This window comes from Camponotus floridanus, unplaced genomic scaffold (genome assembly GCF_003227725.1).
Source record: "Camponotus floridanus strain SB8 unplaced genomic scaffold, Cflo_v7.5 scaffold131, whole genome shotgun sequence".
Taxonomy (NCBI): domain Eukaryota; kingdom Metazoa; phylum Arthropoda; class Insecta; order Hymenoptera; family Formicidae; genus Camponotus; species Camponotus floridanus.
The window spans coordinates 26,234-54,233 of NW_020229250.1; the positions used below are offsets into that span (position 1 = coordinate 26,234).

Below are 28,000 nucleotides of genomic sequence, written 5' to 3' on the forward strand. Positions count from 1 at the left end.
CATATTATATCGAATGATTTATTAATAGAATAATTTAATAATTACGATATTATTGCGAGGATATACATAATAGATCGAAAATATGTATATATACACACACACACACACACATAAGTTCTATGAATTTCATGAACTGTCCGCCACCGTTAAATAAATCTTATTTAACAGAAAATAATCAGAGAAAGCCGTGACCAGCAATAACAGCAGGGATGAATCCTTCCTTACCATCCCTAGAACGTACCCAGAACCAATCATTTATGTGATCGCTCAACAAAGCAACCACGTCGCCTTTGGAAACGGTCAGAGCATTTGTGGATTCTGCCTCGTAATCAGTCCTGATCACTAGCAGCGTGTACCGGGAACCCTTGATGCGTGCGTTTGCCGCTGCCCTCAAATACAATCGATCGACACTACGCTCACCGCACGCCGACACCGCGTCTCTCATACATCGTCTGACTCTGCCGCTCTGACGGCCGCGACTTGCCCCGCATTCTGATCTGGTGTCTCGCAATTTCTCTATATCCGTCATATTTCCTGAAAAAGATAGAGAAACAAATTAGGGAAATTAAAAAGTTAGTAAGTGAAATATTTTAAATCTCTTTTTATAAATCTTAGATAAAATTATGAATCAAATTACAAATAAAATTATTTTCTACTGTTACCAAATATTATTATATAATTAAATATAATTGTTATTATGAACATATCAAGAGACACGGTAGTATCTCGCGCCAAGTTCATGCGAAGCATTAGCGAGACACTCCGTGTATTACAAAATGACTTAACATATATTCCATAAAATAAAACAATTGAATTAAGAAAGAACATGTCAAATATAAATTATATATATAGATTTAAAATATATATGATGTAAATTTGAATATAATGGCAGTAAAAGAATAAATGTTCTTTATATCGTTAAGGTTTCTTTTATAATATTTTTGAGTTTTAGGATGGAAATTTTGCTCACCGAGAGGTCGAGGAAAAATATCGGTAGAATCCTCCCAACAAGGTCCTTGCGTGGGATGCGGTAAAATTCCCAAAGGCAAACAAGCGGCGTAACCGACATAACCTTCCTGGCCGTGAGGAGTTTGAACGTACAACCAGGCCTGATTCTTAAAAATGGCATTTACGACTGTACCCAAAGGAAGAGCCATTTCATCTTGAATACCGCCTTGAGTCTGATATAATACTGATGGAAAAGATAGGACGACTGGAATGTTCGCCGGTCTTTCTATGGATGCCTAAGATTGAGATTTTACATAAATTGTAGTGTATTCTTCTTGTATCTTGTTATAAAAAATATCCTAAAATATCCTAATTTATCATTTCAATTAAATTTATTTTAATATATAATTCTTTAGTTATAGTAAATTAAGTTATAAAGTTAAGAATATAAAGATTTGAAAAAGATTGAAAGCGGAAATTTCTTTGCTTAATTTTACAATTTTACGTGTTTTATAGATTTTACTTCATTAAAATTTTTATTTAATATTTAATTTTCAGAATATGATTCTAAAATATGAATACGTTGATTAAAAAAGTTTTTACAATATTTTTGTTAAAAACAGAACTTTATTAAATTTTTCCGAAATTTGATAATACATTGAATATATACGTATATTGAATATATTAATTTTTCATACATATGCTACAAATATATTAATATATATTTATCAGGAATAAAACATTGACTATATTAAAAGAATAAGATAATTAGAAATGCATAATAAAAAGAACCTTAGTCAAGAAGGCATCCAAATCGGCAATCTCGTAACCAAATCTACTGGGTAATCTAGGCTTGTACGAACGTTTGGTTCGTCTATGCCGATGCTTTTCTCGTCCGCTACATGCTGACATCGACTCACGAGATATTAGAGAAGGCTCAGATATAGTTCGCTTCACTTTCTCCTTTTCTTTTATTTCTTTCAGACCGACAAATTCTTCATCAAAGTGCTTTTCCAATGTATTATCCAATCGTCTTTCACCGATCGATTCTTTGCCGATCTTAAAAAGAGATACATATTTAGGAGAATTAATAATAGAAAAAGTAATTATACTATATTCGCTAATAATACAATCAGGATAACGAATGTAAGGTAACACGAAAACGTGACAATAATAAATATTATGATATCACTAATAAATATCCAATTGAATCATAAATTTTTATTTAATAAAACAACTGTACATTTGACAAATATTTAAATATTTTTTTATTATTAAATACAAAGAACAATCCTATATTTCCTAAATTGCTTGTCAAAACTTATTATCAATTTTGTAAAATAAAGTACGTTAATTGTTAATCCCTTGAAATATTTATTTTAAATATTTCGATTAAAGAGAAAGTAAGAGAGGGGGGGGGAGAGAGAAAGAGAGAGAGATTCGATGCAAATATTATCTCAAAAAAATTATTATTTAATATATAATTTTCAGAATAAAAATAAATTGTTATAAGATTAAAGTGTTATAAAACATATATAATTACATAAGCTACAATTAGTTACAAGCAAATAATTACTAATAAAAAAATTACCAATAATAAAAACTCTTGTATATAAAGAGAAATATTTGTTTTAGAAAACAATTTTATACAATATATTTACAATAATCTTACACATTTTACAAGTTATTTAATATATGATATTCAAAAGAAATAATATAATGTGAAAAATTGAAGTAATTGTTTAGAGCATGAGAAATATACATATATATATATATATATATATATATATATATATATATATATATTTCTCGTGCTTTAAACAATTACTTCAGTTTTTCACATTATATTATTTCTCCGATATATATATATATATATATATATATATATATATATATATTCCGATGATATATATATATATATATATATATATATATATATATATATCATCGGAATATAATTGATCGAATATAATTGATATTAATAATAAATTATCGAAAATTTTCTGCAAAAACAAGTTATTTAAAAAAGTTTATTCGGTTTATTTGAAATTATATATATGTACGATTACCTTTTCGATTTTTTCGAGTCTGTGTAGAATTTTCTTTTCACGCTTCTCAGCGCTCTTCTTGTATTCAATGTTCTCCTTGTTAGTAGCATGCTTCTCCTTGAAGCATTTAATGCTTCTTCCCGAGGACCTTTCCTTGCGCGATAAAAGATCTCGATCACTGTACGTATCTTCATGAATAAGAATTTGTGTAATCTTATTATTAACATATATAGACAATTATATTTTTACCCTTATTATACAATATTGTAAAATATGTCATTTGTGTGATATAAAACGATTGATACAAAAATTCTAGTTTCCTTTTTAAGAGTTATCGATAATATAATTGTTAAAATAATTTTAATACGTAATAATTTGCAATTGCAAAATGTGCTTTTTCTTCGATAACGACAAAATAAACTTAAAGAATTCAAATTTAAAAAACGCAGTAAGAATAAAGAAATAGAACAAAAGGATTTTACTTCCGTTGCTATTAGCAATCGGATAAGTGTTGTTAGACTCAGACTGCTGTTGTCCACGTAGGACCCAAGTTAACGAAATCTTGGGGCGCAACAGAGCGCTCGGTCGTTGTCCCATGCTCGTCACCGACGTAAACGTAAACGTCGAAGACGGCAATGTGGATGACTTTGAGGATGACGACGATCCTGAGCCACCTGTCACAATTTGCAAATTTGGACAGTCCGCCACCAGGTCCACCGTTTGCAACGAACAGCCATGTTCCTAGAAAATACGTTCTCCATTAATCAAAATTGATAACGCAAAAGTAAAGTATACTAGACGTAAAAAAAATTTATTTATATTAATTAGATTCCTTTTATCAAAGTCTTTACTATCTATACATATATGCTCGTTAATGCTTAATCTGTAAAAATGTATGAGTATTTTATTCAAAGAATATTAAACAAATAGCTTGACTGTGTATATATTACACTTGGAAATACAACATGTAATTTGTATTTTCCGATTATATAGTGATTTAGCTCAGAATCGGTTATGATTTTACAAGATAAAGGCGTAGATAGTGGATAGTGTTTTGCAGTTGATCGACAACGAGAGTGAAACGAGAATGAGTTGAAGCGACAATTAATGAAATCGACTATTTTGATTAAGGCATCAACTAAGATCTAAGCAAGGATGGGGGAATTCGCAATCATGAACGAGGTATAATCGTATAATATTGTAGATCATTGTGCATCATATGCACACTCCGAAATGATTCTCTTCATATGCTGTCTCTCAATCGATGAAAAGTTTGATTTCTTTCACAGAATTTTCATTCTGTATTTAACAACTAGCAAACATCACTCTGCAGTTCTGACAAACTCGTTGATGCATGTTAAAGGTAAATATATTTTACATGCTGAACGACAATTTTCAAATACCGTAAATGCTATAATATAAAATGGAAAATATACACATATCACACACGCTTGTGCGCGTGTGATCTATGTATGCATATATAAAAAAATTTAACGAAGAGAGGAATTAATTTTTAATAATAATCAAGGAAGCAAATTAAAAAAAAAATAATATAAAATATTAGAGTATAAAAATAATCTTAGACTCAATAGAAAGTAAATATTTCTCTTACAAGAGAAAATACAATCCAAATTAACCAAGTAAGATTAATCAAAAGAGAGAATGTGTTAAATAATAAATATACAAATATACAAATACATAATATGATACAAATATAAATCAAAAATATAAAATATTCTGATGCAATAATTTTTTCATGATTTTTTTATTACTCATTCATCTTATACGTAAAAGCGTAAAAAGAAAATATCACATATATATTCAGAATTCATATAAAGATAACATTTCTATGTTTTCTTGGAGCTTCACCACAAAACGGTGAAGTTTCTCTCCACGGAATATTTAACCCCATTGACCCCGAGTATATCCTTGCCTGCCACTTCCTCCACGTACTCTCTTCCTCTCCGTACCGAAAGTTCATCCCAGAGTTGTAGTCTTAACCTCTCGATCGCTTCTTGTTCCCCTCCGATTCATTGTCATCGACTTTTATCTATTTTTACTTTTCTTCTTTTCACTTTATCTTCTTGTCGTTCTTGCTTCACTTCTGCTCTATATGTCGCGCGATTAATATTAAAAGATCTTGGCGTTTTCGAATTGGCATCATTTGTATGTCATCAGTTTTATCTTCTTTGAAAGATTCTTTCAATTTTTCTTAAAGGACATATTCTCGAAATATGAAACTTTTACTGCTGCACTTTTTGTACTATTTTATAATTTTTTTCACTTTGTGAATAAATCTGCGCTATTTATCTGTTACAAATATTAACGTGAACAAATATAATTAATCAATATTTGCTTCTACAATTATGAACATTTATTTTGAATATACATGTAATCATACAATTTGAATTTTTTAAGTTTTTTATAGAGAATATAGTTTATTTCTCTAATTATAAATTATATATACATGTGTATACGTGCATATGTGCGCGCATATGGGTGTGATAAAAATTAAATTTTATAATAACTTAATTATGGTATAAATTAAATAAAATTAAAATAAATTTTTAATTATACATAGTTTGAATATATGTTCACATTGCCATAAAAAAAGACTAAATCTTTTTAGAATAATTGCATAACCGGTATATGCAATCATATTTGCATTTATCGTTCATTACCCTCTCATTCGTCTTCTCTCTCTCTCTCTCTCTCTCTCTCTCCCCCTCTCTCTCTAAAATTTAATTCAATTAAATTTCATTTGAAATTAACTGAAGTATGTGATGTTATTACCTTCTTAGGTTTTCAAAATTTAATTTGTGAAAAATCTTTTATTTCAAGCTTATATTTTAAAAATTAACAATATATCTCAAAATTTTTAGTAGATTATTAATTAAGAACCCAGTACTAAAAAATTAATAAAGGACCAATCAACAAATAACTTAGTGTTTTAATAAGAATTTAAAAAATTAAAAACATATGAAAAAGATGAAAGAAGGAAGCTTTTTAATTTAACAGTGTCCTTTTTGTCTATTTTTCATTTAAAACAAGCTCATACGATTCTATTTTATGTTCTTTCGCAATGTCCTTGCCTTACGAGATCATACACGGATGTTATACGGATGTTTACAAGTTTAGGTTCTTTTGCTTTTTCCTTTCATGAGTTAACGGTATTTCTCGTCAAATAACATAGCATTGATCGATTTTTCATTGCAACAAAATTGCTAGAGCAGTGCTAATACAGTTGGCATAATAATCATAATTCTCGAGATAGTATACAAGTCATGTTGTCTTATTTAACAGATTTTTTTTATCTTTATATAAGCATATTTTTGATACTATAATGAACGTAACATAAGTTATAATCATATAATGAATGTAACATAAGTTATAATCATATTCAAAAATATGTTTGTATAAAAATAGAGAAAATCTGTTAAATGTGTTGTGACAATATATTTTCATGTTTTTTGGAATGAAAAATCTAAAGGAAAAATCTGTTATATTAGTAAAATTATATTAGTATAATAATTGAAAATTGTATGATATTATAATAATTGTACAATTTTTTTACTAATATAACAGATTTTTTTCCTTTAGATTTCTCATTCCAAAAAATATATTGTCACAACACATTTAACAGATTTTCTCTATTTTTATACAAGCATATTATATATATATATATATATATATATATATATATATATATAGAGAGAGAGAGAGAGGGGGGGGGAGGGGAGAGAGAGAGAGAGAGAGAGAGAAATATTTTACACAATATAATTTTTTTATGATGTACAATAATTCGAAACGGAATACTACAACTTATAATATTTATTTGATTTTGACATATAAAAGTATAATTATTTAAAAGTGCGAAAAAATTAGAAAAAAAAATTTTACTAAATGTTATAATTTAAGATTTAATTTCAAATTTAAATGCTTTAATTTAATTAAATTTAAGAAATTATTCAGTTATAATTATATAATACTGTGTCAAGCAAAGAGCAAAGTTTTATTTAAATTTCAAATTTATTAATTCTAACGCACACAATGCAGCGCATTACATCTAAAATTATTTCTCACATATAAAGCATATATAAAGATAAAAAATTATTTTAAATTAAAAATTTATTTAGTCGCATTTTAATTAAATCTACCAAAAATTTGGTAAAAACAATTGTTTATAGTATAGGAATAATTTTTAATCCAATGATTCTTTAACCAAAGTCCAGAATCCTCTGGACTCTTTTCTTATAAATAAGCATTTAATCAAAAATCAATTTTTCTCATGCATATTTTTAATTTTGTATATAATATTTTAATAAAATATAATTTTAAAAATAAAAAAAAATTTTCATAAAAATTTCATAGAAAAACTCTTATAAAAAAAGTAAAACCAGAAAAATAATGACGAGTCGTAGAATAGTTCTTGCGGGGTCGTTCGTGGGATCAGTCCGCTTACGCCCTTGGTGGAATTTTTTATAGCTATCGTGCCGAACATGTAATCGCATTATACCTATTTACTATACGCGCGAGTCATCGAGACAAAAGAGAACAACAATCGCATGCATTTATTATATGATCTAAAAATATGATACGAGCATTTCTTCTCAAGAAATTCACTCTTTTTTCCTCTCTTTGCTTCTGTATCTACTCTCTTTCTTATCCAACACTCCTCTCGCGCTCTTTCTCTCTCTTTCTCTCTACCTGTCTCAAGGTAAAGTAACTACAAATTTCTTGAGCGTGAAGTTCAGAGTTAAAAAAAAAATAATAGGGAAAAGAAAACTATTTGTATTCGATGTGTTTGGAAAAATGTGAACTGCGAAACCGAAGATGCTAAAGAAATATGTAAAGAAAGAAATTTTAAGCGGAACATCATCTACTGTTAATATAATTTATCAGTTGATTAGAAATACATACATATAATGTTTAATATAAATGAATAAAGTTTCCAACATTATGTACCAATATGTCATATGTCATACATAATAACGAATGTCATAAAGGAAAAATGTTACAACAATATTATATCGCAATCAATATTACGATTAATAATATAAATAAAAAATGAATTTTAAGATTTTCATATTAAATATATAAAAATCTTTTTTCCTTCATAAATTGCCAATATTTAAAAGATTTATATTTTATATGCGTGTATAAGCATGTAAAATAAAACCTGAAAATTAAATAGCATAAGAAAAAAAAAGTTTCGGATGCGCAAAATTCTATACTCTTTTAAATGAAAAAAACTTGCAAATCAAGGCCATTATTTTTGTTACAAATTGCCGTACGTTGTATTTTCTTCTTTTAAATAAAAATCTGCATTTTTTAAAACAGAAGTTTCATGAAGTTAATTAATGTAAAGTTTTTTCAAAGTATTTTGACTATAAAAAATTGGAAAAATCTATTTCGAAAATATATTACATGTCACACATATAGTTTTGATCACCAGCATTAAGGTATCACTGTAATTAGCGTTTCAAAAAATACCATACATATATAAAGATTGTACAAACGGACATTACACTTTTATTTATATGTGTGTGTTTCAGTATGTATGTATTCGTATAAAATTTTGTTAATTTTTAATATTAAATTAAAAATTAACTTTTTGTTAAATTATACAAATATCTAAAAAATTTCTCCACAAATCTCTCATAAACTTGTGAAACTTGTAAAATATCGGAAATAATACGTACACACAGATGTGGGACGAAATATGCAGTTTTTGCAGTTGCAACTGTATGATGCATTATTAAAAGTAGCATTATTAAAAGATGAAAAGATAACAGCTGTACCGCTCAGACTTTTTATGATCGTCAGTATTGTTTGTCTACCCGCAATAATAAAACAGAATGCATTATTGCACAGCGCAAGTAATGATTTGCAGTACAAGTGAAATAAATCTAATAATTTCTAATAATAAGTTAAGCGTTGAAAGGAACTTGTAAAAAAATTGATTCTTTTTCCAAAAAGATGCAACTTAAATTTAAAATTGTTGCCCGATGCTGTAATTTAATCTTCGATAGAAGATATAATAGATAGTAATTATATATAATAATTGTGTAGATTAATAATAATGCAATGTAATAAAAAAATTGCATATATCATAATATATCATCACAGATAAGAAAATCTCAGAAAATGTCGCAAATGTTTTTATATATAAGAAATATTCAATATAATTAATCTGTCCTATACATATTATTTCTTAATTATAAATATGTATAATTTATTTATGTTGCTTCCTTCAGTTTTATTCTTTATTCTTTTTTAAGAGAATTGTTTCTTTTTATTCGTAAGATATAAATCATCGAGAGAAAAATTATGAAAAGGATAGGAGTGATTATACAACAAATTTAATATGATATGATACCTTGCGAAAGATTCTATTGTCTTTTGAGGAAGCTGAGGAAGTGAGATTTTCTCCCGAGATATTTGCAGCTTCCGTTACAGCTAATTGATAATCGATTTCGCTGCTCCAGGAATGCCGCCTCTTCAAGTCCCCTACAGCAAAAAATAATAGATTTGAAATAGATTAAAACAGAAATAACATAATTTTAGAAAGATTTAATAAATAAACAGACATTCTACAGACATGTGCAAAATAAAGAATACACTTTCACAATTCACAGAACACGTTTTCACAATTCGACTCTTATATAATAATTATTAAATTAAACAATAAACAAAATAAAGAGGTTTAAAAATAAAATGATGTAATTGCTATTATATCAAATTACTATTATTTTTAAACTTTCATTAAATCATAAAAAGCTTTTTGTATCATATATAAACATGTGTAGGTAAAATCTAAAATGCATAATTTTATCAATATAATTCTGTAAGATAATTACAAATAAATACAATTAGTTAATAATTAATAGAACTAATTAAAAAAAATTTACATTTTTCCTTCCTCTAAAAGTATTATAAAGGAATAAAAGAAGAGAAATAATAAAAGAAATATAAAATCGATTAAGTCAATTGTACAAAAATTTACGATTTATATTCCAGCTTATTCTTTTTCTTTCGGTTCCGAGCCTGATTTCGGAAAATAATATAATAACATTATTTATTTAATAATGGTAATATATATATAATAATATTTATTTAAGGATGCTTTATATGTACAATCCCAGCAAAAAGTAGCTGAAAATCAATATTGACGAAAATACCCACTTTTGGTGTATTTTGAGTATGAGAAATTGCGTGAAATATTACAATTTGATCTTAGCTACAGTGCAGAGATGTATTTTTAAATATTTATTGCATTTTTACTGAAATATTCCGAATTTTGTTAATCGAAATGATTAACTTTTGGCAGAGAATTTCGCCTTGTGTCAGATACATGGCTAATTTCATTGAATTATATTTAATATCTTTTTAATCAGTTAATACTTATATAATATTATTTGACCAAATATTTCCTCTGTATCTAAACTACACTTTTGCAAATTTTAAACAAATTCTTAATATTATTTCCGTGTGTTTTTGTCATTTAAATCGACGTGGTTTTCCATAAGAATACATGTTAATTGGGTACAAATTAAAATTCTTAACTTGTGAACGCTTTAGTGAATCGATTTAAAAATTGTACTGAAGATTCTAAACATATGTAAGAACATTCTGTACAATTTTCATTAAATTCTCAATATTTTGAAAATAGGTACGAAACATCCATAATGGTAATATTATAATGTTAATGTCAAATTATAGAAATAACTGAATTTAGAAACAATAACATATACACGCACAAATTAATTTTTAAGAGACTTTTTGAAAGAAAAAATATCTCAAAATAATTAATATCATTAAAAACAAAAATACTTTTCATATCGAGAAGTTTTGTTGACAATTTAGATATTATTGCATGTGTATTTCAAATACATTTATGTATGTTTATATGTACATTCGAATGATGCATAATCGGGCGACGATTGCTCTGTACGCATCTGATAAACACGTGCCAAGTAGCAGCCGATATACGCGTGCGATTTTTAATATAGTATGAATAAAATGTTTGTGTTAAGCTCTTACGTACGATATGTATATATATATATATATATATATATACATATATATATATATATATATATATTTATATATTTTTTTTTTTCGTTTTTCGAAATTTAATGCACACACATTTTTTTAATAGAAATTAATTCTCAAATTTTTCTCACTTTTTACCTATTCTTCGCCTTTCTCCCCTCTTCTCTCTTCATCTTAAGAAATAATTTGTTCGTGCAATAAATTTAATCTCTAAATAATCATTTTAGCTAAAAATAGAATCATACAAACTAAAGTGTCAAAAGTGCTAGACACAATATGTGTTCATTTTTCAATATTTAAAATTCAATTTTGCAAAACAAAATGTCTCAAATTAAAAAAATTCAATTTATAATGTCGGTTTATGCACAACGTATTACTTTACACACACGCGCGTAACACACACACACACACATACACACACACACACACACACACACACACACACGCATGCATGCACTAATATGTTCTTTTTCGTATATTATTTTATCGTAGAATGTATGTAAGAAAATTAAAAACTTGTTCCATCTATATATAACATGAGATCAATCTCTTAGATATAATATACTTTGACGCATGGAGGATCGCTGTCCTCAGTCTGTCCTATCTGTTCTGAATAAGTCGTGAAAAAATTACTGGCAATTTTATTGCAGCTCGTAATGAATCCAGCATTCTCGGACGCGACGTACAATCCACTCGGATCTATTATAAATCCTCGTTTTCCCCGAACCCATTGCCATCCAGCGAGCTCTTATCAAGTTTCTCCGACGCGGTAAAAGATACGAGAGCGATTCTTCGTGGACATCGTTTGACATTTTTTTCTATCGGTAACGAGAGAAAAAAGTTTCAGGAAGAAACAGGAATTACCTACGTTATGCGACGGCTTCCGCTTTTTTGACTTGCCGATAATAACGGAAACTGATCAACATTTAACGCTAATCACTGCGAGATTAGCTGCATTCTCGCATTCAGATCACGTGATACCTCGAAGTTAAGTTTATTGCCATTGTTGCAGCTGATTCTAAGCTTCTGCATCTACAATTTTCCTATTTCTCTTCTGGAATCTTTCGCGCTTTTAAGAATCTCTTTTAAATTGTTTTCTCCCTCCCCTCAACTTCTCTCCCTCCTCAACGATTCTACACTCGCACTGACTAGAAATCACTTTATTCGAATAAAAAAGATAAAAATTGAGAGGAGACGAAGAATGATAGACGCAATATCGCACTTCTCCCGCACTTTTCATCGATCACAGAACACAGATGGCAAAATTGCAGATACGCTACAGATTCACCTACAGATGCAGCTCTGACTAGACTAAACGCGCTCGTTGCAGCATGTCGAGTAGTACTCTAGGAGAAGAGAAATCCGGAGAGAGAGAAAACGGGATAAAGAAAAAGAGAAAGAGAAGGTAATACCCGGTGCCTCGATTGGTCCATGTTTCCCGCGAAAACGAATCGGCCAATCGCCGTGACCATGTAATTGTCGGTTATCAGGCTTCGCAAAAACGACCCTGGCTTCGGCTCGAGTCTCACGAAGCCGCCCCTTCGCGTTCATCCGGTAAATACGCACTTTTATCGGCCAAACAAAAATTAATTGTCTATTGCTATTAATTGTCATTGCCATAAATTTAATGGAAAATCGAAATATCATAGCGATTATAATGTGATCTCGAATGCTATAATTGTAAAATCGACTTACAATTAACAAACTTCTTTAACACAGATGATGTATAATTGATAATTAAAACATTAAATCTTGTTTTTCGCTAAATTTAAGATTAGAAACACCATGTAATGTGATGCAATTTATCATTGATGTATAAACAAACATCAAAGTTTTATTATATATCAATTAAAATGAAATGATATACAGATATGTCTATTTTTTCACTTTCTTTCTTATTTATTTTTCTATTTTTTATTTTATCGATTAAAAACTAAAACAAAATTAAAATAAAAGATAGTATATGCCAATTTTTTTTATTTTGAAAATTTAGAAATTTTATTATTATCAATATTGTTCTGTTACGATATGTTATTATACTTATTACATTAATTATTACATTAATTATTACATTAATTTTATTTTGACAAGAATCGAATGAAATATATACAATCACATATACATCTGTAGTCAAAGAAATCCAAGTTTTTTATTCGCTCATGCAACAGATGCTTAATATATTGCGTTTAATTTATTATATTTTTTTAACTTAGATTTTTCCCCCTCTCTTCTTCTGTCTTTCCTCTCCTCTCTCTTCCTACTTTTCTTACTTTTTTACTCTCTTTCTCTCTCTCTCTCTCTCTCTCTCTCTCTTTCTCTCTCTCTCGCTTATCGGTTTATGCTAGTATAATTTATAATTTCACAATTTTTGCAAGATTTGCTTTGACGTCTCTCGTCATGTCCGAACGGATGAATAACTCTTTCGCGAAAGAGGAAAAAAGGAAGAAGATGGGCGGCTTGTAAGTGGTAGGTCGAAGAGCGGCGGGGTAAGGAATCGAGGCGGAGGAGGGCCCACCGACCTCTGACCCCCTTGGGAACCATGAAGAATCCGAGGGCCGCGCGGCCGGGAAAGAGACTCGAGAATCCGGTCGAGACCCACCCGGCCGAAATACTTGCACGCCGATTACACCACTGTCGACGCAACCACTATTGACGGATCTCGATTGATCGCAAATTAATTCGTCGCGAAAAATAATCGAGAGAATCAATGTATGTGTGCGCGATTTGTAAACTAGATTTGAGACAAGTAGTATTATAAATATGTAATGACAAATAACAGAAAAAAAGAGCTTGTTGTTAAGGGTATATAGTAGAAAGATATTTTAAAAAAAGAGATGTTGAAAAAGCGAAAAGATACATTTATATTTATGTCTATATTTTTATAAAAATATGAAAACTAATATTTTTATATACATTCTCGTTTTATATACTTTTACATTTTAATTTTTTTGTGTTTTGCCATTTCTCTTCATCTTTTATCAACAATATTCAATAAGAAAAATGATACAGATTAGATTAATATTAGAGTCTTGTTAGAGATTTCCTTCATATTGAAAATATTATAGATTATGGGCTACTATGATATAAATATTATAGATTATGAGCTACTATGATATAAATTATTAACTACATCTAAGAGAGAGAGACTAAAGAAAGAAGAAACTAAATATATTAATACTATTCGAACATTGCTCTGGATTAGTCGCATAATAAAATTAAAATTTATATATATACATATATATATATATATATATATATATATATATATATTGTGCATATACATCCAATTATCTAAAATGAAAATAACGTTTGGTAGCAAAAGTTAGAGCATTTCATCAATTCGTGTATGGAAGCAGTGACAAATTTCGATTCTCACGAATGGATCCATACCATGGTTACCATATATTTTTCTTGGCACGCATTTTTTTATCTTAATCCCAAGCGAGCAAAGATTTAAGAGAAACGAGCGACCAAGATACAGAAAGTGCGTGAGCGTGTAATGGTGATTGAATGCAGCTAATGGCCATTCCGTACACAAGACTCGCCGTACAAATCCGTCGAGATGTACGTTATAACCGCGGCATAATATTTACCGGGTGGTAAACAGGCGCGTATAAATGTCGAGAGTATTTGAGAGAGAAAGAGAGAGTATGCGTGTGCGTGCGTACGTGCGTGTGCGTGCGTGCGTGCGCGTGAGTCGCGCGCGCGCGCGCGTATCCGCGCGCAGAAATCTGTTGCCAATCTGATTTTCTATCACTAGAATCAAGTTTTTGGATCCTCCCAAGAATTTGGAAGACGTATTAAAAGATAAAAATTTCCCAAGAGAAATGACAAAAAATCATCTCTATAAAATCCAAGAAATATACAATTTTACTCCAGTATAAACATTCAAAGAATATAAAATAGAAAAATTTAGATTTAATTATTAATTTCATTTACATATTTAATTTGCTTAAAATATTAAAATTTTCTCTTTAGGTCTTAAAAAACAGATTGGCACAATAATAAAGATTTATCTCATTTTTTTTCTACTTTATTCTATATTCTTTATCGATAGCTCTTGTATGATAAAAAATAGACAAATAAAATATTTATAATAACAGCATTTTGTAATAACAAAATTAAGAAATGTTTCTCACAAAGGAGATATATATTTCTCATCATTGAATTTATCGTCGTAGCAAAATTCCATGCTACGGCGTGGCTGATTATTATTAATGCGCCATGCGCATTTTACGATTTAATTGCGCCCGAAGCCGAGATGTACATGGCCCGGTATACTTTGATTTATGACTTCACGCCACTTAGGTCAATATGTTACGTTATTGCGTGTGTTGTCATTTTATATCCCGATTCCCAGATTTGATCTTCTTATTCTCAAAAAATATTTCTAGAAATTGCACAAATCTTCGAAACGGATTCAAAATTAGTCAAAAGAATCCTTTTTGACCTGCAAATTAACAAACAAATTCGAGTCATTAATGGATTAATTTATGATAGAGATATTTTAGATAATGTGATGAAGTGAAAGAAATTTGGAAAATTGTAAAATTGAAGGACAAAAAAGATCAAAAAAGAGAAAATGGTAGAGATAGAGATAGGAATTCGGGAGAGAGGGAGAAGCAAAGAGGGACAAGATCGACCTATGACCCGAAAGTTTCCGACGCGTTTGATTCCTGAAATGTTTGCGCGCACCTTGTAATCACGGCCCGGGCCTGTCCAGGTCCCTTCACTACACTATTTCATTCCCTCTATCTCTGTCTTTGCCTCTCTCTCTCTCTCTCTCTCTCTCTCTCTCTCTCTCTCTCTCTCTCTCTCTCTCTCTCTCTCTCTTTCTCTCCCTTCCTCATTTTCGTTTCCTCTTTTTTTTCTTCTTTGTGGACGCGTAATGGATATCTATAATTTAAATCTGGCTCGAGCATAAGTGGTAGAAAATCATTGTAATTAATATGGTGTACATGCGCCTGTGTAAGTACACGAGAATATACATGGCTTGCTTTAACCATTGAGGCAAAATCCAAAAAAAAAGCCAGATAAAAATGATCGACTGATGCAAGGAAAGAATACGGAAGCTTCTGCGATCTCAGAAATTGTTTTTTTCGCGGCTCTATTATTGTATCAGATATTTTCATATTTTTTTGTATTTCAAATTCATTTGAACTTGTAAAAAATTAAAAATTTATAAAATACCATTCACAAAAAGCACATCGTATATAATTATATATATCAAATATATATATATATATCAATATATATATATAAATATATATATCAAAAAGTGTTTAAATAATATATTATTAAAATTGTCTCATTTATTAATAATAATGAAATAATATAACATTAAATAATAATAAATGTATAAAATTAATATATATTTTTACATATATCTCATTCACTCACTCACACACACACACATACACACACACACACACACACACACACACACACACACACACAACGCATTGTCGGAAAGTTTTACTACTTGTTTATTTCTATGTTTATTTATTTCATAATGTATATTTTACTTAAAAACTTGGAAAAAACATTTTTTTTTTAATTTTCTGTTAAGGAAAATTTCACGAACAATCTGAAACATGTATATGTATATACATGTATGTGTATGAGTATGTGTAAGATAATATAAATAAATTTTCGAGTTAAAATCTTTTGATTTAATATTATTAAATTAATTCTAAATATAATTAGTCTAAAACATACACTGCCTCTCAGTTATGATATATGTTTTATATAAATAATATAATATAAATAATATAAATGTTTATTTAGAAATATAGGCATACAAGAGAGTTTTTCGAAATTATATATATAGAAATGGAATTATATATAAATTTATAAAATTGTAATTTAAAAAAGTAAAAATTATATATAATTAACAAGAGAAGTCAAAGAAAATAAAAATATTTTGTTGGTAAATGTGGATTAATGATTAAGTAATATTTAGAGAAAGTGGAAATGTTTACTTTAAATTACATGTACATGTGTGAAAATTTTTAATTTTTAATTCATATATTTTGAAATCTTTCAAAGATTATATATTTAATTATAAAAATTAAAATTTTTTTTTAGAATGTTACTTTGCTTTTAATATAATGTATGTACTAACTATTTAGAAAAAGTCAGAAAATTGATTTTTGCCATGAAAATATAGATATTCTATGAAAGTATTAAAAATCTCTTATTTTTATCAAAAATTCTTTAACGATATTATTCTCGATTCTTTTATCGAAATGGTGCAAAATAATATAAATTATATAAATAATATAAATATAATATAAATTAAAACTCCAAAAACACGCGACGAAAGAAATAAGAAATAATTTTCCTTATTCTCTTTGCGGCTTGATTCGCATATCTATAACTACTTTATAGGCGGCATAAATCACGAGTATGTATGTGAGTGTGAGTGGGCGGAAAACCACACAGTACCACATAACCGCACGCCATAAATTTCATACATGTTCATTGTGGTTCGTTTGAGCAGCATGAACCCGGCATGAACCCGATGATATAGTCCATGCGTTCGCGCGCGGTGGCTTCTTCCTTTTTAAATTTTCTCCCCCCCCCCTCTCTCTCTCCCGCCCTCTCCCTCTTTCTCACTCTCTCTTTTTCAAGATTATTCTTATACATGATATCTGTATTATATAATTTGAAGATTTCACAACACATATATACATTGTTTTTATTATATTTTCATACTTAAGTTCACGTTTCAAACTCTATATTGTTGTTTGAGTAATTATATATACATATATATTACATATACATATATTTGTAAAAAAATTCTTTAATATTTTTAATAATTTTTTTATAATTTAGAATTATATTCAGAAATGTATCTATCTTTTGAAATTAATCTTTTTCTGATTAATATTAAATCTTTAAAGCTAAGAGTTAGTATTTTAGGCAATTATTTAAAACAGCTTAGCTTTTTATCTTTTTATAATTTAAATTTTAAATTACTTAAGATAATTTTATTTTGATTTTAAATTAAGTAGAGGAAATCATAAATTCGTGTTATACATAAACAATTTAAATTTGTACACAATTCATCACACTCATCGGAATACATTGCATCACAACTCGTGTTTATTGAATAGAATTACACGTGTTTTTTAAATTAAATTGATTTTAAATTGAATTGAATAAATTGAATCACTTAGGTCTTAATTTTCATCCTTGATTGTGAGAGAAAAAATTATGATCTCAAATTAGAAAAATTTCCAAATAGTAGCCAAGCTGTCGTAAATCATAACTGTCGTTGTCCTATCATTTAGAAACGTGCTCTCAAAAAGCGGCGGTAACATAAATCAACAAAACAATCAACACACATCAATGATATGTTGTAAATTTACTATTATTTGTAACCGTAAAAATCGCATGTGTTTTCATTAATTAATTAATGTGATTCTTTTTTAAATTTTACTGATTATAAAAGCAATGCTAAATACAAAGAAGCATTTTAGCATTTCAAGCGCTTAAGCGCTACTAGATTTGGAAATCTCTATAATATACCCTATAATATACCGAGGTTCTAAACGCAATTTGATTTTGAGAATCTTTAAGAACCTTTTTTATTTGAAAGTCCTCTATAATAACTGAGAGACTCTAAACACATGCTTACTGCGTCTAATGAAAAGTCTAGACTCTAAACACATGCTTACTGCGTCTAATAAAAAGTCTTTGATTATATTTTGATAATATTTGATTATATAATATATTAAATACATATGTAGGCTGTCGGTATTTGTAAGACAGAATTGATATGGTATTTCATTAGAACAAAGAAATTCGTATTAATTAGCGAATACAATCTTCGCTCAAAAAATATTCAAGATAGTTGCATTAAAGTAAGTGTAAAAATGAGATAAATATATAAATAAGATTTTTTCGAACACTCTCTTACCGTTTGGAGTTTGTCTGCAGAGTCTAGCGAACATCTTTTAGTTTGTGAAGAAATCTCTTCCTGCAACAAAAAAATTACTTTTATGAAAAACGCACACACGCACTATATATATATATATGTTAAAAAGTTACATATATACATATAGTATAAATGTGTCAGATTTGAAATCTTATAAATTAGCTATAAAAAGTCCTATATATATGTGTGTGTATATATATATATATATACATATATATATATATATATACACATATATATACACATATATATATATATACATACGTATAATTTTAATATTCTAAAAAATATTGGATAAATTATATACAAAGTTTTAATTCCTTAAAATTGTATTTTATTTTCTAAACATACATTTTAAATTATTATCGATCTTTTTATTCATAATTTATAGGAAGAGATTGAACTCTGAAGGAAAACATATAAATAATATTATTAATAAAATAGAAATTATATTATATAAATATATAATATTATTATAAAGTAAAATATTATAAAAAATAATATTTTATTCTTAACTAACAATAAGTATAGAAGTATAATCTATGTCAGTTTGCTATAATAAATAATAAAATTTCCGATAATAAATATATAATAAAGATCGCGACTGAAGAATAATAGACGGAGAGAATAATAGTAAACTTCAATTTATTAAAATGTCTCATGTACTTACTTGTATACTATTCCTTATATTCAGTAATGTTCTTGTTTATAATGCAGATCCGATATATATATATATATATATATATATATATATATATATATGAAAATGTATAATTTTGCGATTTGCACACTGTTTTCGAACTACTATACATGACGATAATAATCACTTTCTACATAGAATGACTTTCGAATGACTAATTCAAAACTCTTCATCACAAACAAGTCAGCTTGTTACTGTAATATTGCCATTTTATAGTCATAATTTTTTTCTTTTTTTTTTGATCAGTTGGATTCTTTTTACATCATATTATATATAATATTCATATTGTATATGATATGAAGTTTAAATTTTGGCAAAATTTCTGACGATTTCCCTTTTTCTTTTTTAATTCTGTTTTTTTTTTTATTTCTTTTCTTTTTGCAAGATCTAACGATGATCTTAGCTGCTCTCTTATGTTATGGAATCATCGACCTAGAATTTACAGTTTAAAACAAGCTCCACGTCATCGAAGATTGCGGTGATACAATATTCGATATAAGAAATTATCTATATTTTCAATCTTATGTCTTACTGTTTTAAATTAAGAAGAATTCAAGAATATTGTCCTGATAATTTACATTTTTTAAAGATTATTTTTCCTCTCTTACTTCTCTTAATTTTTTCATCAAAAATTAAATTCTTTTATTTGTCTCTATTAATTTACTTGATTTTCCTTTTTCAATAAACATAAATATTTAATTTTTTAAATAAATATATATTCAATAAACATAAATATTTAACTTTTTAAATAAATATAAATATTTTCGAATGAAAAGCACGATAACGATCGAGGCAATCTATATGCGTCCCACCATTGATTCCTGGCGCGCGTGTGTTAACGTCGACGTGATCCTACTGCCGAGGCGACGAGACTCGCTAATCGCCTTTCTCCTCGATGAGCAGAAGATTCTTCGCTTGCTTTGCGTTCTCCTTTACTTGCGGAAATCCATTCGTTGCAATACTATCGATTTACACCGCTTGATAAGAGTCTCAACAAAAAACGTAACTCCGATTTGAATACCGCGCAATCTAACGAAGATTTCACGACGATATTGTAGGATGATGCCTCTCAATCTTTTATCTACAATTTAATGTCGAAACTGGGATGCTAATTTTCCTTTAGAAAAAAAATTTAGGAATAATAATTAAAATCCCCAAATACAAATTTATAAATTCTTATGTATGCGCGTGAAAGGAAAAAAAGTAAGAGAGAGAGAGAGAAAATAATTATGGAAATAGTTAAAATATTAAATAATTTAAATATTTATGATAAATTTATAATAAATATAATTTAAATATTTCATTATATGAAAATCTAAAACTATTTCATGAGAAAATCTTGAATATAGAATATGTAGTAATTGAAATCATTAATCATTAAAGAGGAAAACTATATTTTTAAAGAAAAAATTAACTCCGGATTGTGAACAAAGAATTTACAGATAAAAGAAATTGCGATAAATTGGCAAATTAATTTCCATTAAGTTATAATTTAAACTAAACACTTTCTGATAAAGATTAAAATAGAAATTCTCGATTAGATAAATAAACATAAAGAACATATAATATGAAAAAAACCGATATAAATAAGAGATTGTAATTTTTCACAGTAAAACAATTTTTCAAATAATTAGATTGTCATGATCTTAAAATGTTATTTATTTATTACTTTTTCACTCATTATTTTGCGTATGTATATATAACAAGGGTTTCAACAAAGTTCTTTTTATAAAAAAAAACTGATTTTACAAAATATTTGTTACTAATTTCACGAAGTTGCTACAGTAAAATATTTGTCACACCATTAACATCCTAATATCCATATTGTCCGTAATATTTTGTTCCATCGAAAAATATTTCCTTTTATTTATTAAGTTTATACTAACTTTGTTAACACTATATTGAGTTTTATTCTCTCTCAATTAAAGTTCCAATAATATCAATCAAGAAAATTATATATTTTTTCTTGCTCTACAAAGATAAATGACCAAGGCTATGATATCACTTCTATATCGAAATTATGCTTACTCTGTTGTCCTCCGTCATTACTATCCATTATTCACATTATCTTCGATTTTATCTCCTATTTAATAACTCAGTTATGATTTTCGAAGTTCGAATATTCATATTATCCGTGATGATTGTCGTCATTTCCAAAGATTATTTAAAATTTTGTCTTCCGCTCTCAAAATCTATTATTTGGCTAACTTTTCAGATTTTGATATTCTGAGAGTGTTCACGTTATCGTCGTGCAGTTTAAAAAGAGTATTTATAATTCGCGTAGAGTTGAACGCGGGCGTAATAAGAGACTGTCCGCTGATGGCAGTAGCCACAGTACGTGCCCGCGAGCAGCGGCAACACAGGGCAGGATAAGACAGCCCCTCTCTTTTCTCATACACACCGGAAAGCTTCAGGCCCGGGCTCGACCTCCGCGAGCGAGCAGATCCCGCTGGCGCAGACCCTGCGGCACATTTAAGTGTTCGTTTTGGTCTCTCTGTCTATCTCTCTCTCTCTCCCTCCCCCCTCCCTCTCTCTCTTGCTCACTCTCTCTCTCTCTCTCATCATGATTAGGCCTGCAATAAATAGACCGAAAGGGGTCACCACATATCAGGAAGATCCTTTACAATCGATAAAGAAGCTAGAAAAATTCACACGTATTTGTATGTATTGGAAAAGAAGAAATTATCTTTTTATTATTTTTAGAAAACATCGAAGTATTTATATTTCTTAATTACTTTATCATTTTATTAAGAATTTTTAAGATTATATTGTGGATTATTTTGTTAAATATTTTGATATATTTTATCTTATTTTAAATATATATATTTTTTTATCTTATTTAATTCTATTTATTTTATTATCTTGAAATTTATAGTTTGACATTTTTTAGATATTATTTAACTAAATTTACCAAGTTATATAATAAAAATCAAATATATGAAAGTTAAGTTTATCAAATATTTTCAAAAAATATGTTTCCTAATATTTATGCGAAATCTATGATATTTATATGATATTATCTTTTAATTATAGAAAAATTTTTCAAAATAATACAAATAGATACAAATTTATCTTAAATATTTGTTTTACTTTTGTCACCCGTTTACTTACCTTATCACATTGGAACAATTAAAACGGCGGACCTAGTTTTTTCAACTTTTTCAGCAGTTCTGGTTTGGTTATTAACGCTTTCTGAACGGACTCGATCAACACTTTTACTTGATTATATGGCGGAAATGGCATGCCTTCAAGATTATAGACGTAAATAATACCTTCGATATCAGCGACTATCAATTGATTTCCGTTCGCTGTGAATTCAATAGCAACTAATCTCGTTCCGTTCGTTGAGCTTATCACAAAGGACGGGATATGTATTTTTCTACGAATATCCCATACACAAATCTGATCATTAACAATGCCGGCGATGATAGTTGAACATGTAGGACTCCAGCAGGCGCTTCTCACGCATGTCATTGCCGTCGACAAAATAATAAGTGGTTCGGTAAGACCTTCGGTCCAGATCCTCGTACACCAATCAGCGCCACAAGTCAAAAATAATTTTCGGCAGAAAGGCGAGAACTCGAGAGAATAGATCGGGCCGTCATGCGCCATGAAACTGTCCACATGCTGACGTAAATAATTTGTGGAACATCGATAAACACAACCTTCATCGGAACCGACGAAGTAAATATTATTGACGGTAGGATGTCTTCGGAGAAGAAGAGCGCCTGGTTGACGGCTAATGGGCACATCATAAGCTACGCAGTGATCAATTCTAGAAATTCCGGCTACTTTACCTTCGACCCTATACAAGCGCATGATGTCTGTGGCAAAGAAATCCTCGCCAAGACGATAGCAATATATTAGACCGTCTTGATTACTGGTGTAGATCTGCTCTTGAAAGTTGAATTGCTCATCGCCGATCCACCACTGTATCTGTAACAAAAGTAAAGAATATGTTATCAATCTTATTATACAACAAAATATCATAAAACGTCGTCAAGTTATATATAATTAATGTTGGCTGGCTAAAAAAATTGCACTCCATTGTTTATAAAGATTGTATTGTTGTTATAGCATACTACAAGTACTAATGGATAAGAAGTAAAATATATACAAAATAATTTAAGTGTATCTATGCCAAAATGATAACTGCATATGTATATTTCGTATACGTAAAATATTATATTCTATAAAATAGTATATTGGTATAAAATATTATATTATATAAAATAGTATATTAGTATAATATATAATGTACAAATAAATGAGGGCTACATATTCATAATATCGAAATTAGAATAATGATATAGTGATGTTTAAATAGCTATTTTTTACCTGCCAATGTGGTGAACAAGCCAATGATGTCTCCCTGCGACTCTGCCTGATGACATTCATCTCTTTACTGCTGACATCGATGATTTTTACACTACCATCATAGAAACCAATCGCCAAAAGATTCGGTCGCTCGTTGCTCCAATCAATATCGGACAGTGGACTGTCGAATATGTATTCGCGACCAGGTTGGCTAGGATTTTTGGCACACCAAATTAGCAACAGTCCATTCGTCTTATCGGAACCAGTCTTGGCGCCATAAGCGACGGCGAGAAGATTTGCATTAGCCTGACTGCAACGGAATGCTGCTACAGGACGACCGCGCGTCATTTCACACGCATATGTCCACAGCAGATCTAGTCGGTAATCAAACTCCAGATCTAAGGCACATGGATCACGTTTAATCAAGCCAGTGAAGCGCTTTAGCGGCATTGCGAACACATTGTTAGCGATTATGCGTTCCATTACGCATGCCGCATTTAGGAAACGTGTTTGTCGACCAATGCAAGATAATTGCTCCTTGAAACTCACTTCTGGGATTGCTTCAGATTCGGGGAGCTTGTATTGGAGTTCCTGTCACAAACATAAGAATTTTTTTGAAAGTATAGATCTACTTTGTAGAAATTTTTCTATATATTTCTTTATAAACACTTTGTTTATTTATTTGTTATTGATGAATACTTTTCCAAGTTATTAAATATTAATTTTTGTTTATTATTTTATTATTTTATTAAGAGACATTATTATATTTTGAAATATATTCAAGATTTAAAAATTAAAAACTTTTAATTCCAACTATTCCTTTATACGTACAACTTTTTTTTAAATTTTACAATTTTTTTCCGTCCTATTCCTACTTTTTGGTTAGTCTTATAAAGTAAATGTTAAAATTCGTATTGGAGTTTATATTGATTAGAATTTTAATATTATCAGTTTAAATAAATTATATTGTATAATTGTATAACTAAAAACAAATAAACTAAATTTTTCTGTAATTAAAAATAAAACCATTTGTATCGTAAAATCAAGTTATTAACTTATGTAATCACATTTACAACATGTATATATATATATATATATATATATATATATATATACATGTTGTAAATGTGATTACATAAGTTAAAAACTTGACTTTACGATACAAATGGTTTTATTTATATATATATATATATATATATATATATATATATATATATATACATGTACAAGTATTTTAATATACTATATATTATTCCCTCTCTCTTCTTTTCTTTTTACATACACACACACACACACACACATATTTATCTATCTGTCTATCTCATTACATACTCTCCTATTATATTACACATTACAAATATTTCTTTAAGATTCCAAAATAAATTTTATATAAAGTTTTTTAATAATTGTGCAAAAAAAAATTTTTAATAAAAAAAATCGTAGAATATTTGAGAAATTATACTATATTATGAAATTACATTATATATTCATTGAGCGATTTATTTCCGAAAATATAAATAAAAAATTTTGGAAAATTTTTTACCTGCGCTTCTCGCATCCGGATCATCGATTTCCTTGTATGTACAATCATACGTCCATTTTTTTCCGTCATCAATTCTGGTGCTGCATAAGTGTCATGAATCACCCAATTGTTCACAAATACGTCCTGATTCTTACGAGGCCTCATGCCTAAATAAGTGCCTCGCGATTTTGTCAATACGCGTATTGTTTGCGTTTCAGCATTCAACAGCTTCCGATTCGAGCCCGGTCCTACTGTTACATACTCGTAATTCTTGTTATCCTCTTGAACTATTTGTCCTTCAGGCGTTCGCAAATCCTCAGTCATCTGCGGCATCTCGAAAATGAAGTATGTCTGCGTTTCTTTCAATATGATTGTCACTTCTGGGCGATCTGTGAATATGGCCAAGTCATCGCTATAAACAAATAAAATCTCCATTATATGCATATATTACTTATTATATATTACTTATTATTTATATCCAAATTTTACAATTCAATTCTTCATATTTTGAAATCAAATAATTAAACACTCATACTATTTCTATTTAGTCAACCGACTCTTTTTCCCTTGATTCTATTCATATATTAAGTTTGATACGCATGCACATGCACATGTAGAGAATATGCATTTTTAATCTAAAGTGAAAAAGACTGAAGATCCATAATTTAACAAAATATAGGCTATAGTAGAGCAGCAGATTAAAAATAAAATAAAGTTGCAATAAGAATAGCACTCTGAATATAAAATTTATAACATTTATAACATTTATCACATATATTTATAACATTTCTGACAACTATAATTATCCAATTTGAAACTTTTTTTGCAATGCAAATTTTTACGTATAATTTTATATTCATAAATTTCAAAACTTTAACTTTTAGATTCTAAGATACAAAGTTTTGTAATTGAAATTCTCAATATTATACATCTATTGAAAATTTGTTCTACTTAATTCTAATTCTTCATTTTTTATGTCTGATAAATACTAATTCAAAAGATATTACATTAATCATTATTACCTAGGTAGAAAAAATGGTGACGGTGCAACATCCTCTTTCTCGTCAACGGGCAAAGATTCGTAAATCTGCGTCGATAACAAACTTTCCATTTGTAAATCGTCGGACGGCATCGAGAAAGATCTGAAGAGGATAGACGAACTAGCTCCGAGACCGCTGATTCTCGAAGGAGATGCCATCAATTGGGAAGCGCTTTCCATCTGGAATAGTCCCATATTCTCCAAGGCAGTTATCTGGTTCTCATCAATGACGCCAAATGCTGTGTGAAATAACGGTTTCGGTGTAACGTCGACGTTTTCGTAAATGACACGAAGCGCTTGACGTTGTTGAAGAAGCATCGAAGCAACATTCCGCTCGCATCCAATCTTGCGAGCTCGTCCAAATGCACCGAGCTTTATCTTGGATGAACTAATACTAGGAATCCTGGAGGAGATCCTATACGGCGATTCCAAGTCGCTGAGTTTCATTCTAAAAATATTAAATCAAACAGATATTACAGATATTGAAATTTCGCCGACAAGTTTTGGAGTATGTTTGGCATAGACGTTTTCATTATCATAATCGCCATTTTCTATGGTTTCTTGGAGATGTTTAATCAATATATACAGGAGGAATAAAAATGTTTATATAATATTAAGTATATATATATATATATATATATATATATATATATAATATGTCAATTATAATCATATGTATATTTTTATCATATATTTATATTGCATATATATATTTATTATAATCAAGGCTTATTATTCCTACTTGCTTTTTTTGCAAGATATGAAGTAGTTTCATTATCTTGCTTGCTGCATTTTCTCCTTACTTTTACCTACCTTTTGACATAAAAGCGTATACGCACATATTAATACACACACATTCTGTTATGTAAAAATATTTAGCATCATTACACATACACAATTTCCTTCCATGTCTGTCAATTATTCAAATCTAATCTTTATTTCCTTTTAATGAAAGAGATTTTCTTACCGTGTGTATAATCTTAAAAGCTCGCATAGCGTTGTTTTACACTTACGCGCGAACAAAACTTGATCGAAATTCAAATTTATCGAATCGAAGGTATAACCACTAACGCCATCTAATGCGCTCGATATAAATTTAGGTAGTCCATAATATTATCGCATCGATAAGAATGCTACCTGTCTCTCCATTCTTCATCGTTATAAACATCATTTACTATCTGTACGCCTGTACAGCATATATGAATAATATATGAATCTGTGTGAATATATCAACGTTACTATGTTAATCAAACATCTCATTTGTCATTGATTATCGTAATTATTGATTGTATCTTGCCACATGTAGAAATTGTCACGTCACCAATAAACTTCTTTCACGACTAGACAAGCACCAATCAACATCGGTACTGGCGTTGACCAGATTCCTTACGTGTCTCTCTGTCTCTCTCTCTCTCTCTCTCTCTCTCTC

At 28.9% G+C, this 28,000-nt stretch overlaps 2 protein-coding genes across 5 annotated transcripts; both read right to left on the reverse strand.

Annotated features, from left to right (window-relative positions):
• Positions 1 to 18: 18 nt before the first annotated feature.
• Positions 19 to 23,628, reverse strand: LOC105252517. Of its 3 annotated transcripts, none has more exons than XM_011259913.3 (8): positions 23,491 to 23,628; positions 18,976 to 19,035; positions 9,376 to 9,506; positions 3,479 to 3,737; positions 3,018 to 3,184; positions 1,741 to 2,007; positions 971 to 1,244; positions 19 to 534 (listed from the first exon to the last, which is right to left on the reverse strand). In XM_011259913.3, exons 2-8 carry the CDS (start codon positions 19,007 to 19,009, stop codon positions 176 to 178), a joined length of 1,491 nt encoding a protein of 496 aa, XP_011258215.1. In that variant the 5' UTR covers positions 19,010 to 19,035; positions 23,491 to 23,628; the 3' UTR covers positions 19 to 175. The 3 variants fall into 3 exon arrangements, with proteins under 3 accessions (XP_011258215.1, XP_011258216.1, XP_025261862.1); XM_011259914.3 differs by lacking the exon at positions 23,491 to 23,628 and adding an exon at positions 22,095 to 22,206; XM_025406077.1 differs by lacking the exon at positions 23,491 to 23,628 and adding an exon at positions 21,722 to 22,191.
• LOC105252516 (WD repeat-containing protein 78) lies at positions 22,231 to 28,000 on the reverse strand. 2 transcript variants are annotated; one of them, XM_011259911.3, is made up of 6 exons: positions 27,539 to 28,000; positions 26,555 to 27,019; positions 25,554 to 25,944; positions 24,032 to 24,601; positions 22,805 to 23,629; positions 22,231 to 22,266 (listed from the first exon to the last, which is right to left on the reverse strand). In XM_011259911.3, the coding sequence occupies exons 2-5, from the start codon at positions 27,016 to 27,018 to the stop codon at positions 22,823 to 22,825; spliced, it is 2,232 nt and encodes a 743-aa protein (XP_011258213.1). In that variant the 5' UTR covers position 27,019; positions 27,539 to 28,000; the 3' UTR covers positions 22,231 to 22,266; positions 22,805 to 22,822. The 2 variants fall into 2 exon arrangements, with proteins under 2 accessions (XP_011258213.1, XP_025261861.1); XM_025406076.1 differs by lacking the exon at positions 22,231 to 22,266 and adding an exon at positions 22,275 to 22,331.